Genomic DNA, 12,891 nt, shown 5'->3' on the forward strand with positions numbered 1-12,891 from the left:
AAACCATTGCATATGCTGGGAAATCATTCACAGTCCACATAACTGCTGCCCGCAAAGTGAACATCCTCCCAGTTGATTTATCGTACGTGCGAACACCGCTTGTCCATAAATCCTTCAGCTCATCAACCAGAGGCCTTAAGTACACATCAATTGACCTGCCAGGATCCTCAGTTATCAAAACAGTCATCATCATGTATTTTTTTTTCATGCATTTCCAAGGCGGCAAATTATATGGGAATGCGAAAATCGGCCAAGTGCTGTGGTGTTGGTTTAGAACCCCATACGGATTGAATCCGCCAGTGGCAAGTCCCAATCTAACATTTCGGGGATCAGCAGCAAACTCGGGGAACGTTCGATCGAACTCTTTCCATGCCTCCCCATCTGCAGGATGCCGCATCACATCATCGTCTACCCGCTTTTCCTTATGCCATCTCATGTCTGGGGCAGTATGCATCGACATATACAATCTCTGCAACCTAGGTTTAAGGGGCAGATAACGCATCACTTTTTGTGGTATCTTAGTCGTTCTATTCTGGGATGTCATTTTGAACCTCGACTCATTGCATATATGGCATGTATCCAACGTTTCATGCTCTTTGTAGAATAACATGCAATTGTTTTTGCAAGCGTGGATTTTTTCATAACCCAATCCAAGACCATGCAACACCTTCTTTGCATGTTTATGGTCTTTCGGCAAACAATTGTCCGTCGGAAGCATTCTCTTGAAAACCCCCAAAAAGTAATCGAAACACAAGTTCGACATACGATACTTTTTTTTTCCGTGCATTAGCTCCACAATGGCAGTGAGAACGGAAAAACTCTCGCACCCCGGGTATAACTCTTGGTTGGCATTTTTTAACAGTTTTTCATACTGTTCAAACTCCGCACTGTCTATTGGTGTAGGCACGTCATCTTCCCCTTCCCGATTGATGTTGGTCGATGCGAATGGAAAAGCATCCTGTATAATACCCATGACTTGATCATTAGGATCCACAATAGGTTCAACATTGTCCACTCTTGGGGCATTTGAAGACTAAGCATGGTCTACTTGTTCGCCGTGAAGGTTCCAAATGCTATATGTTTCAATCATTCCATTCCTTACTAAATGAAATCCAACATTTTCAATTGTCTCAAACAACGTGTTGTTACACCTCCTACAAGGACAACGGATTCTAGTTGCACCCGGTTTGTGTCTACGTGCAAACTCAATAAAATCCTCGATTCCATCCAAGTATTCGTCTGCGCATCTATTCGGGTTATGTATCCACCTTCTGCTCATAATTCCTGAAACCACAATCACGGCACAACAATCACAACAACTTCATACGAAGTTATAATGTCACCTTATGCCTCCGGTAAGGGCCCTATCCCATTCGGGAATGCATAGTCCTGTCACGTAACCTACGGTTACATGAGATTAGATTTCGACGTGGATTAATTTCGGCAGCATCTCGACACAGTTCTTGAAGTGGGCATAGGTATAAATACCTACGTACCACCCGAAGAACATACCGAGATGACACCGAAATCTCCACAATAGAAACCTAATCCTGTAGCCGAAGATTATGTGACAACACTATGCATTACCAAACTGTCCAAATAATGGGACAATTCAAGAATTAATTGGACCGCAGTCATGCCTTACGCATCCATGCACGAAATCCAACTAATCTCGAACGGAAAACTACGTGTTACTAAACATAAAAATAAAAGTACGAAGTTAATTTCAATTAACTTCGTACATCACAACACATTGTGCTACGCCACGCACAATTTCACAACATTATAAACATATAACTTCACAAAAAAAGTACAAACATAACAAACAAACTTTTACAATAACATACCTTCTCAATCGTTCTCCACCAATCACTAATCACAAATATCCCTAACGAGAACAAAATTAATAGCATTAGTACGAATTTACATTAATACATTTAAACTAACGACAAAAAATACATACCTAATAAACGTATAGAATTCACAGCAGAGCAGCAGCAGGGAGGGAGAGTGAGAGAGAGGCAGAATGCAATTTTTGCATTCTGCCTCTGCAATGGCAGATACAAATATGAAGAAGAAGGACTTTGCGCGACGAACAAGGAAAATTCGTCGCGCGAAACGCCGTCGCAAAAACCCACTTTTCCGTCGCACAAAACAACATTTCCGTCGCGCAATCACGTGTCGACATCTGCTTTTTTGCGCGACGAACAAAATTATTCGTCGCACAAAATTCCGTCGCGCGTATACAATCCGGCGTCGCGCAAAGTTTACCTTTCGTCGCGCGAATAAAACTGTTTCGTCGCGCAAGAACTATTAAACTTACGCGACGACGACACTTCCGTCGCGCAAAAACCCACCTGCATATTGGCGCCAAAAATAAGTTTCCCTCGTTTTCTTACGCGACGGTTAATTTTTTCGTCGCGCTAAGTTGTCTTTTGAGACGAAAACTCTCGTCGCGCAAGATTTTTTTACTGCCATAATAGGAGCCAATTTTCTGTCCATCTTTGCGCGACGAATACCTGGAATTGTCGCGCAATATAGTCATGCGCGACGATCTATTTCGTCACGCAATAGTTTGGCGCCAATAACATAGACTTTGCCACCTTTGCGCGACGAAATTATTTAACGTCGCGCATAGACTCTTTCCTCGACGAAATTATTTGTCGCGCTAGTTAGCTGTTGTATGCGCGACGGAATATTTTTTTCGTCGCAACAGTGCTTCTTGCGCGACGAAATTTTCTTCGTCGCGCAAACTTCCGTCGCGCAAATATATAAAGAAATCCTGAGCTTTCTTTGATTATCTTTTGGAGCACACGGCCGGATAAAAAAACTTTGTTGTTACTTGACCTCCCACAAATTCTGAATCATTTGGTTCAATTTCTAAGAAAGTTAGAAGGCTTGGGTGTGGGGGAGGACACACAGAGAAGGAAGGAAGAAGAAAGAAAAATTGATGTTAAGTTGGAGTTAGTCAAGTTAGGGTTTTTTTTTTCATTTTTAATTAAGAGTAAATTGGATTTTTGTTTTGACGATGATGAGTCCAATTTAAATTCATTAGATTAAATTTTAATGAGGTGTCATAAGGAGAACGACAGTAAAGCAGATCATGACAGAGAAAATCATAACAGAGGATCTGAATCCGTATTAATAACATCACATGGGGATAATATGACAAACTAGAATTAAAAAACTGACGCGGCTAGATTTATCTTACAAACAAGTCACCATTTGGCGAATTTTTTTTTGGGTCAAAGGATTTTGGGACGTAAGTTAGGATATTCAGAACTTCAGCTATATCAGGTTTTTAAAAATATTTATATTTATATTTATTTCTTTGAAAGAATATGCATTCAGTTATAGGGAACAACAATGAGTAAGATCAAACGCGATGACAACAGAGACACCGAAGGGCTTTCATTTTTCTTCGATCAGACTCCCTTCAGAGGTAGATAGTCATGCTATTAAATAATTTTCTTATATATATAAATTATAATAGATAATTTTGAATTATACATGAATTGCTCTTTTGCTGAGAATTTCACAATGAATTCACGCATAATTAAATAACTTCTAAGCCTATCTGAAAACACAGATAACACTTGAAGACGCTTCACCTATAGAGCATGAATATATACTTAAAGCATAATCAATATATATTTTTGAAGACCAGAAAGAAAAGAAGCTACAACTCTTAACTGGGTGGTCGAGATAGCCTAGATTCGGAGATGATCTAAACAAGGCTTCACGTAGGCAGCAGGGCTTGCTTGAAGCTCCATGAATTTCTCATATGTCATTCCAATGTATTTTGGTGCTTGGCCTTCTCTCTCTAACAACTCTGGGATTGGTAAAGCTGCTGTGTCTAGTGAAGGTCCATGTGGTACAGCTATTGATATCCTTGTAGCTTTGTTGTTCACAACAGCCCTATGCCATATACTTTTGTACTTGTCGTTTGTCAAAATCTGCCACAAAGAATTAACCATACACATAAATAATCGGTACCATTAATTTATGAAAATAAGTAGAGAATTCTTAGATAAGATGGGTTTTAGATTTTAAAAAATTGGGAGTTATTTTGGTACCTGCATTTGGTCACCAATATTAACAATAAAAGCTCCCGGAGCAGCATTCACCAACACCCATTGGTCTTTGTGCTTGACTTCAAGGCCACCCATCTCATTTTGGATGAGGAGTGTCACCAGTCCGTGATCAGTATGAGGAGGAATGCCGATCGCTTTATCGGGCTGTGGGCAAGCCGGGTAGTAATTCGCGGCCAGAATTTGTAAGCCACGGTCCCAGTTCATGGCCTTTGCTATGTAGTCAGCCTCCAACCCTAAGCTCTCTGATATTCCCTTCAATATTTCTGTGGCTACTTCTCGGGTTCTTTTGCTGAACTCCAGTGAAACCTCGCTGTATCCAGCAGGTTTGTAGAGTGAGTTGAATTCAGGGTGGGCTATGACCTTTAGGAAATCCCTCCATAGACGAACTTTTTCAATGGCGACGTTGGCGCTGGTACCGCACCTAATTGGGTCCAACAGGTTCTTTGTTTGAAACTCCTTCTTCTCCTCCTCCGGTAGATCAAAAAATCTATGACACGCGTCGATCATTGATTTCATCAAGCTCTCTGGTACACCGTGGTTGTTCACCTATTAAACCCAGCATGAATACATTTTATGTTTGATTAGCTTCATTTTCATCACACACGTTAATGCATATAAAACGAACAAAATCAACTTGATATTCACAATCTGGCAACATAAGCATCACGAAAGAGCATTTCTTTGTGATTGACACAAAATGAAGTACATACCTGGAAGAAGCCCCATTCCTCGCAAGCTCTTCCTAGCTCCTCGATCACTTTTGCCCGTTGATCAGGAGAACCAGAGGTGAGAAGAGCAAAATCAATGGTGGGGATTGAGTGTTCGGGGTCATTTGCATCTCCTTGTTCATTAGGATTTTTGGTGTAAGTGTACTCGGAAGGTACAGAACTGAGAGCAGCTGAGCCAGCTAGTCTTTTGATGCTTGCAACTTCGGTTTCATGACCATTGGATGCCTCAGTTAATGAAGTAGTTACTGCAGGTGCCATTGGAAGAGAGATTGAAAATGAAGTGTTTTGAGAGCGAGAGATGTTTAAATGAAGTGTTTGAAGTAGGGATGGAAGGCTTATGCAAATAATGGTTCATATTTGTAGGCAAGAAATCTAAGCTTTTCCACGTGAAACGAATAATCTATAACTAAATTGGTTTTTAATTTAGAGAGCGAGTGATCTGATAAGGTCAAATAACAAGAAAACGGGATTCTATTTTAAACCTCTATTTATATTAATTAGGTGTAACAAGTTAACGACTATATTTTTTATGTTCATATTTTAGATTGTTTAAACAACTATTTTTCAGTAAAAATGAACCACAGGCATAAACACGAGTCCAAGTCAAAAGTACAAACCTGACTTAGATCAACCTGAACTATTTTACACCATTGACAGGACTGACAAATTAAACTAGTTTTTCTTTTTTCGTTGTTAATAAATAAACAAGTTTCAGACCTACTTGCCTGACTTTGGTTGAGTATAAGATGTCGAGTTTTGAATGTCTCAACATTATATTATATTATTATTGCTATACAATAGAAACAAAATGAAAAATATTTCTAGAATCTTTTAGGGCGATACTATCTTACAGTGAAGTTTCTCTCTCTTTCTCTCTCTAAAATTTCATAACTTTAGGAGAGGGAGAGAGAGAGTTGAATAACAATTAGAATACTGTGAACCATATGATTTTTAAGCGAAAAAAAAACCATATGATTTCTAAGCGAAAAAAGGAAAAGAAAAACTACAAAACTTTTGAAAGTGTAAACCATACTGTGAACCATTGGACCAAGCCTCCTCTTCAATACCTAAACTTTTGAAAGTGTGTTTAATTTAATGGACAAATAGTGGCATCCATTACAAAAGCTTATATAGTCATGTGTCATGCATGATGCCTTTTTGAAGGACTTTTCGATCAAAACATATGGATTACATCCCTCCATTCCCTCACTATTTCTTCTATCTTGCACTGAAGTTTCTTTCTCATCCTATCTCTAAAATTTCGTAATTTTGGAAAAGAGAGTTGAATAACAATTTAGGATGTTGTGAACCATCTGATTTCTGAATGAAAAAAAATTCAAAAAGAACCATTTGATTGGTTCTTCATTTTAAAGAAAGTTCAAATTAATGGGTCAATAAGGTATAACATTTCACCCAGAACATAACCTACACGGCATAGCACCAATGTCTAGTCACATGTCTGATTGTAAACCAAACTTTCTAGAACATATTTATTATTTTATTATAAATTTCTCTTTAATCAAATCAACTAATAGAACAGATATCGTGTTAATGGCATGAGAGAATGAACACATATATATTTATGCAGAAAACCCACCTCTGCACCATGTCTAACCTTTCAGAAATTTTTAACAAAGGTGCAATTTTGAAAGGTTAAAAGCTTTAATAAATAAAAAAATGACAACTAAATATCCTTATGATTTAAACAATACCAATGTCATTCATAAGTCATAAAAAAAAAATAGCATTACAAATAACCTACAACTGTTGTCGACAAGCATTCATATCATGTGTCAAGAAGGAAAAAAACACGCACACTTGATAAAATTGGATGATGTTAAATTGGTCTTTTAAAAAGAGAATTCTCAATTCCGCTTAAATAAGAAATGCAAGCCCACCCTAAAAAATTCCAAAACACAAAAACAAATTGAATAAAACTTCATTTAAATTCCACATATGCAACACCAATTATGCATCAGTTTAATATAAATTTTAAGATTTGTTTTCCACAATATACAACTAGTTCATATTTATTTGGCAAGAACACAACAAAAATGGAAACATTGCAGTGGAGAAGATGTAATATTTTAAATCTGTAATCTCTTGTTAATTTATTTTGATGTCTTTTTTCCATTCTTGATAAAAGTGACCAATCTTCAAGGAATTGTGTGATACTAGCAGTCAGTGAAGACAAGAAGGTTTCAGTTTCAGATTGGAAAGAGTGTTTGGACAGATTGATGGAGCAATCAGAACAGCAACTTCGATATCAGTTTGTCGATTTTCATTTTTCATTTTACAAATGTTTTACGCGTATGTACGACTAGGTTTAAATAAATAAAAGTGGTCGAAGATTTTTATTGAGAAAACTCCAAATTTCAACAACAATGAAGGATAGGGATGGGTGGAGCTAGGGTTTTGTTTTTTCTTTTTAATGATTATTAACAGGCTTATTATCACAAAATGTCCTTAAGGTTTATGAAACTATCAGATTGCATCTTTAATGTTTTTTTGTGTCACTTATGGTTAGGGATGGCAACGGGCCGGGTAGGGGTCGGGTATGACAATACCATCCCCGTCCCCGCTCTCCATTCCCGCCCCCATCCCCGAACCAATCCCCGTTTAATAGGTTTCGGGGAATCCCCGTCCCCGTTTCCGTCGGGGGACTATCCCCCATACCCGCCCCGAATCCCCGATTTTTTTTGCACAAAAAATATTTATCATATATTTTAACATTAAGTTTCATATTAAATTATTATTCAACACATCCAAATTAACTATAAAGTTCAACTCAACTATTCAAAATCACATCAATATGAAATTCTAGAAAAGATTAGGAAGAATTAGGAGAGAGAGGTCAGCTTAGGGTTAAACATAAATATTATAATTATATATTTATTTATTTAAATATAAACATATATATTTTCGGGTCGAATTCGGGGGTGGGGACGCCAATACCATCCCCTCCCCATACCCGTCGGGGATTTTTTAAGTTCGGGGATCCCCATACTCGATAACCATTTGGCCCCGAAATCTCCCCCCATTAGGGTCGGGGACCCTCCTCCCCGGGGATTTTTGCCATCCCTACTTATGGTCCTCAAAGTTAGTATATGCAATCACAAATGGTCCCTACCACCATTAGGTTCTGTCAAAAACTCTGTTAGTTTGCTGACGTAGCATACATATATATCACAAAATATCCCTGATGTTTACACACTTATCACAAATGTCCCTATAAATTTTTTTATTTTTTAATTTAAAATTTATAAAAATTTGATTTTCTTTTTAAAATTATTTATAAATGAAAAAATTATTTTTTATAAAAAAGATATTCTATTTTAATTTAATTTAAATTATAAATAGAGAATTCGAACTCGATAGAGTGAAGAACACAGCTCTAACTATATTGAATAAGCACATGTTTAAAGACCTTTTTTAAACTTTTAAAAACTCTCGAGTTAGACTGTCCGTAAGCAGTCACAAAATGTTGCTGCAGGTGCATTCCCTCTGCCAAGTCAAATAGACTGATAACCCGGAAAGGTGTGTGAGCTCGAATCCGATATCGAAGCGGCGTCAATGGCTTCTCGGTCCCTCTTCCTCACTCTCAGGCGGTAAGCACAATCAAATTCTTCAATCTGTTTGCCCATTTCTCCGTTTGGCTGCCGAGAAAAAGCAGAAAATGAAAGGAAAACCAATACTCGGGATTTCAAAATGCTCGGGTTTTAATCAAAACCTCTAACCCAAGATGAGTTCAATGCTATTGAATCTCATAGCTCAAACCCAATTGATTTCTTAATTTCTCAGTGCCAAATTACACAAAATTTTCAAACTCTGAACTTCTTATGTTGCAAACCCTAGGAAATGCAGTGCGAGCGGCGTCGTCAGCAACACTTTGCGACCCAATCTTTCTAGATTGTTCTCTTCAGGTGCTCTCAGCAGTGAATGTGTCCAAGACTCTCAGGAAAATGACGACCTCAAGAGCAGAATCTTCAGGGTGAGGCTGCCCAAGCGAAGCGTCACCAACGTTCTTCAGAATTGGGTCAGTGAAGGCAACCAAATTACCCTTTCAGAGCTTCGCCATATCTCGAAGGACCTTAGGAAGTCTCAGCGTTACAAGCACGCTCTCGAGGTTGGAAATTTTTCTCTATTTTTCTCCTTTTGATTTTGTGTTTTTTGCACTGTTTGATATTTATATGTTTGGTTGCCTAGGGACGATGGGAAAGCGAAAGCTTGAAACTTAAGAGTAGTTTTTTTCTTTTCCTGGGTATGAATAACATAAGTAGGATTTGTTCTGGCACTGTAAAGGTTGTGGATCTGAAATATTGTTCTGTTTATTTGGAATCTATGGGGCACTTGCATACTTTTCATACGCAAACCAATTCCAATGGGTTTTTGTTGAACAATTCCAATTATTGATTAAATTAACGGAATCACTTATGATAGATTGAATAACTATTTACCTCTGTTCTAGAAAATGGTTGGCTTAGAAAAGGTTTAAAATGATGTCGTGTTAATGCCCAGCATTATGTTAATTCACAGGGTGAGCATTGGAAAACGGATAAAAAAATCACCTGTTTTTAGGCTCATACATTTAAGTAATGTTGAAAGGAAATATGTGAGCACTATGCGTTGAAGCTCTCAGTTTGAAAATAATTTATGACCGGTTTTCTCGTATATCCTTTGCTAGTAAGTTTCTAGGCGAATGTGCTGGAAGAACTTTCATCCCCATATATCTCACAGACAACCTTATGTATGTTTTGTTAATAAGTCTAAGAAATTTTTTTTTTTTTTTCCTGACATAAAACTTTAGTAGGTTGGGCTAGGTGAAGCTGTTGGGTGATGTCAATTTTCATTTTGTTTCATGATACAGGTTTTTATTTCCACAATACCAAGCTGTTAAATGTAGCATTACTTCACAGACTATTCTCTAGACAATCCATATGAGACAATTAGCCTTTCTTACGCTAGGATTAGGTATGCTTTCTCTTTTGATCTTTTTTGAAAATAATTGTTACACCATTTTTTGTCTCAAGAAAGTGACATGCTTTCAAAAGTTTCCAGAAGTTTGAAAAAATCTGGATGCATAAGCTATCGGAAACTAATTGGCAATATAAAAATATGGGGAGGCGTGACAAGGGTTTTGTTTGTGGCCCTGGTGCTTGGGGCAATAGGTTTTGCTTTTAATACTTTAAGTCTGATTTTATTAGTAAATGGTTGGCCAAAGCTCAATCATTTGGACAAGTTTGATCTTGAAGTAGTCTAAAGCTGTGCAGCAAGCAGACTCCCTTCCCCCCCTCCCTCCAGATTAGAGTATTGCTCTGATATGTGTGCCTTTTCTTTTCGTTCTCACTGTATCTAGTTTTCTGATGATTGTTTTGTTTGGAAATTTTATCACTAATTAAGGGACTTAACCAGTGGTTTTAAACAGGGACAAGTTATTGCTAAGAACTGATTGACTGACTAAACGGAGGGACAAGTTATTGCTAATAACCAAACTACTATTTGTTTCTTGTTCCAAAAGATGAACCTTTAGGAAGACAATTAAATTTGATATTCGTATGTCTCTATCAGTTCTCTGTTGAGAATGTAATTGCTAAATATTTAATGGATTCTGTTTTGTAAATTATACAAGCTTGCAGATATCCGAGTGGATGGTCAGCCATGGTGAATATGAGGTATCAGATTCTGACTATGCAGTCCGCATTGTCTTGATGACAAAAGTTTTTGGTGTTGATTCTGCGGAACGCTACTTTGAAGGTCTACCTCTTACTGCAAAAACTACTGAGACCTATACTGCTCTCCTCCACTCGTATGCTGGGGCTAAATTGACTGAAAAGGCTGAGGACCTCTATGAGAAAATAAAGGAGTCTAAACTTTCCCTTAGTGCCCTTACATACAATGAGATGATGACTATGTACATGTCAGTGGGGCAAGTGGAGAAGGTCTCTTTAGTTGTTGATGAACTGAAACGGCAGAAGGTTGCGCCAGATATCTTCACATACAATCTCTGGATAAGTTCATGTGCTGCAACTCTGAAAATTGATCAAGTTCAACAGATTTTAGATGAAATGAGATATGATCTTGGTTTTGGTGAAGACTGGGAGAGATACATTAACCTGACAAATATCTATGTTAGCGTTGGGCATCTTGTGAATGCAGAGTCCAATTCTCTAGTAGAAGCTGAGAAAGGAATCACACAAAGAGAATGGATTACATACGACTTCCTCATTATTTTGCATGCTGGTTTAGGAAATAAAGACAGAATTGATCAGATATGGAAATCCTTGATAATGACGAGACAAAAGATGACAAGTAGAAACTATATTTGCATTCTTTCTTCATATCTAATGCTTGGGCAGCTAAAAGAAGTGGGAGAAGTTATTGATCAGTGGAAGCAATCAACCACTACAGATTCTGTTGTTTCTGCCTGTAAGAGGCTTTTGAATGCATTCACAGACGTTGGATTCACTGAAAAAGCCCACGACTTCAAGATGCTTCTGATTCAGAAGAACTGTGACCCTACAAATTCATTAGAGTAGAACCAAAAATGAGTTCTGTATGAGGTAATGGAACGTGTATAGGCCAACTTTCTGATGTCTGGACCATTTGGAAAAGGAAATAATTAAAAAGTTCTTGCAGATTTTCCTTATACCAAATGACTGAATAAAACGCCAGTATGAAACCGTCATTGAGTTGGTACACGTGCTTCTTGCTTTCCATGTTTAAGTCTTGAAGTATATTGTCTTCATGAAATTTAAAGTTTGTATTTATCTTCCCCATCTTCTGTTTCCTTGGTTCCGATTTCCTGGTACCTCATCTCAAGTCAGGTAAGGTTGCTTTTTAAACTCTTCTGGTTTCCTCATTTTGGTTTTGCACAAAATGTAAGTATGGTACTATAGTTTATGGCAATTACCTGGCCCACAAAATATCAGGATGGCTAGAGAACACATGCTTACAAAAGTAAGTAGCACTTGAACACTTGAAGGTTGAAGCCACTCTAGACTCATGTTTCAGCAACATTGTAACACCATTGTTGAGTATTAGAGTTGAGTGAAATGCATGTGGGTTAGGCCAATTGGCGAGAATAGTGAACCTACTTTCTTGCACCCAATTTTGAGTCCCCCTCCTTTATTGGATTAATTAGAGTAGTTCCATGAATAAATAATATGAAGCCATGGTGAAAGGTAGGGGTTTTGACCAAATAAACCGATGCAAATCGGCGAACCCACTTAACCAAGCTAATCAGTTCGATCTTATTTTCTAAGATTTCAATTTTGGTTCTTAACCACTCCTACTCAGTCCAATTTATAGTTCACAGCCTCCAATATTGTCGATTCAACTTAACCGAACCAACACCACCATAATCAGGACCAAGGGGATTTGAACCCTTGGCCACTCATATAGAATTCCAACACAACTCCACTATGGTAAGTCAGTTTCTTGTGCCCTTGTGGGCTTTAGTTGGGCCTGGCAAGTGGTCTGGCCTTTATTCTTTGGGCTCTTTTGGGATGAGCCCTTTTTGTATTTGGCACCAACAATTTTTATCTCCAATTTTAGCCTAACATCTTAAAGATCATTTGAGTACTTTCTTATTTGGCTGCATCCTTAAAGATTATTTGGACCTTCCCATAAGTAAAAGCACAGATTTGTTTTAGAAGTTCTTCTATTATAAGAACGTTAATTTTTTTATATATGAAAAATCAAAGTGTTTCATGAAAAAGCATTTGGAATCAATTTTAAGTAACTAAAAAAAAACGTTTTTATGACTCATAAGTATTTTAATTTTTCTATCAAACAATGTCAAAAACACTTTTATTTATCAGAAAATGATTTTAACCTTTTGCATGAAGGTTCACTAAATCTTTCTTGGCAGATCTTTTGTCGAAATTTCAAACCATAAACGTGGTGAAATTGAGACATTGGGATTTGAGTGCTGATGTTAGGTTGATATCAAAGACCTTTTCCATAGACTTGAAAAAAGGCTGGGTTAAGTTCTAAATACAACATCGAAAAGCATTCGCACGTAACTTCATGTTTGAGCTAGTATTTTGCTTTTTATCTTATTATGCGGT

The 12,891-nt window shown here is 37.5% G+C and overlaps 2 protein-coding genes across 2 annotated transcripts; one reads left to right on the forward strand and one right to left on the reverse strand.

Moving 5' to 3' along the window:
- Positions 1 to 3,632: 3,632 nt before the first annotated feature.
- Positions 3,633 to 5,125, reverse strand: LOC117637968 (protein DMR6-LIKE OXYGENASE 2-like). The gene is made up of 3 exons (XM_034373037.1): positions 4,805 to 5,125; positions 4,077 to 4,640; positions 3,633 to 3,956 (listed from the first exon to the last, which is right to left on the reverse strand). The coding sequence occupies exons 1-3, from the start codon at positions 5,078 to 5,080 to the stop codon at positions 3,711 to 3,713; spliced, it is 1,086 nt and encodes a 361-aa protein (XP_034228928.1). The 5' UTR covers positions 5,081 to 5,125; the 3' UTR covers positions 3,633 to 3,710.
- Positions 5,126 to 8,235: 3,110 nt separating this feature from the next.
- Positions 8,236 to 11,598, forward strand: LOC117612163 (pentatricopeptide repeat-containing protein At5g09450, mitochondrial). Its single transcript, XM_034340916.1, has 3 exons — positions 8,236 to 8,430; positions 8,678 to 8,948; positions 10,459 to 11,598. Exons 1-3 carry the CDS (start codon positions 8,396 to 8,398, stop codon positions 11,356 to 11,358), a joined length of 1,206 nt encoding a protein of 401 aa, XP_034196807.1. The 5' UTR covers positions 8,236 to 8,395; the 3' UTR covers positions 11,359 to 11,598.
- Positions 11,599 to 12,891: the final 1,293 nt, after the last annotated feature.

This window comes from Prunus dulcis, chromosome 8 (genome assembly GCF_902201215.1).
Source record: "Prunus dulcis chromosome 8, ALMONDv2, whole genome shotgun sequence".
Lineage (NCBI taxonomy): Eukaryota > Viridiplantae > Streptophyta > Magnoliopsida > Rosales > Rosaceae > Prunus > Prunus dulcis.

Bases quoted from the DNA above. Each gene is read 5' to 3' on its own strand.
- LOC117637968 (XM_034373037.1), bottom strand. From the start codon at position 5,080: ATGGCACCTGCAGTAACTACTTCATTAACTGAGGCATCCAATGGTCAT. The intron at 4,641-4,804 runs GTATGTACTTCA...TGGGTTTAATAG, and splicing joins AGGAATGGGGCTTCTTCCAG to GTGAACAACCACGGTGTACC. The intron at 3,957-4,076 runs GTACCAAAATAA...TCTTTGTGGCAG, and splicing joins ATATTGGTGACCAAATGCAG to ATTTTGACAAACGACAAGTA.
- LOC117612163 (XM_034340916.1), top strand. From the start codon at position 8,396: ATGGCTTCTCGGTCCCTCTTCCTCACTCTCAGGCG. The intron at 8,431-8,677 runs GTAAGCACAATC...TGCAAACCCTAG, and splicing joins CTCTTCCTCACTCTCAGGCG to GAAATGCAGTGCGAGCGGCG. The intron at 8,949-10,458 runs GTTGGAAATTTT...ACAAGCTTGCAG, and splicing joins GTTACAAGCACGCTCTCGAG to ATATCCGAGTGGATGGTCAG.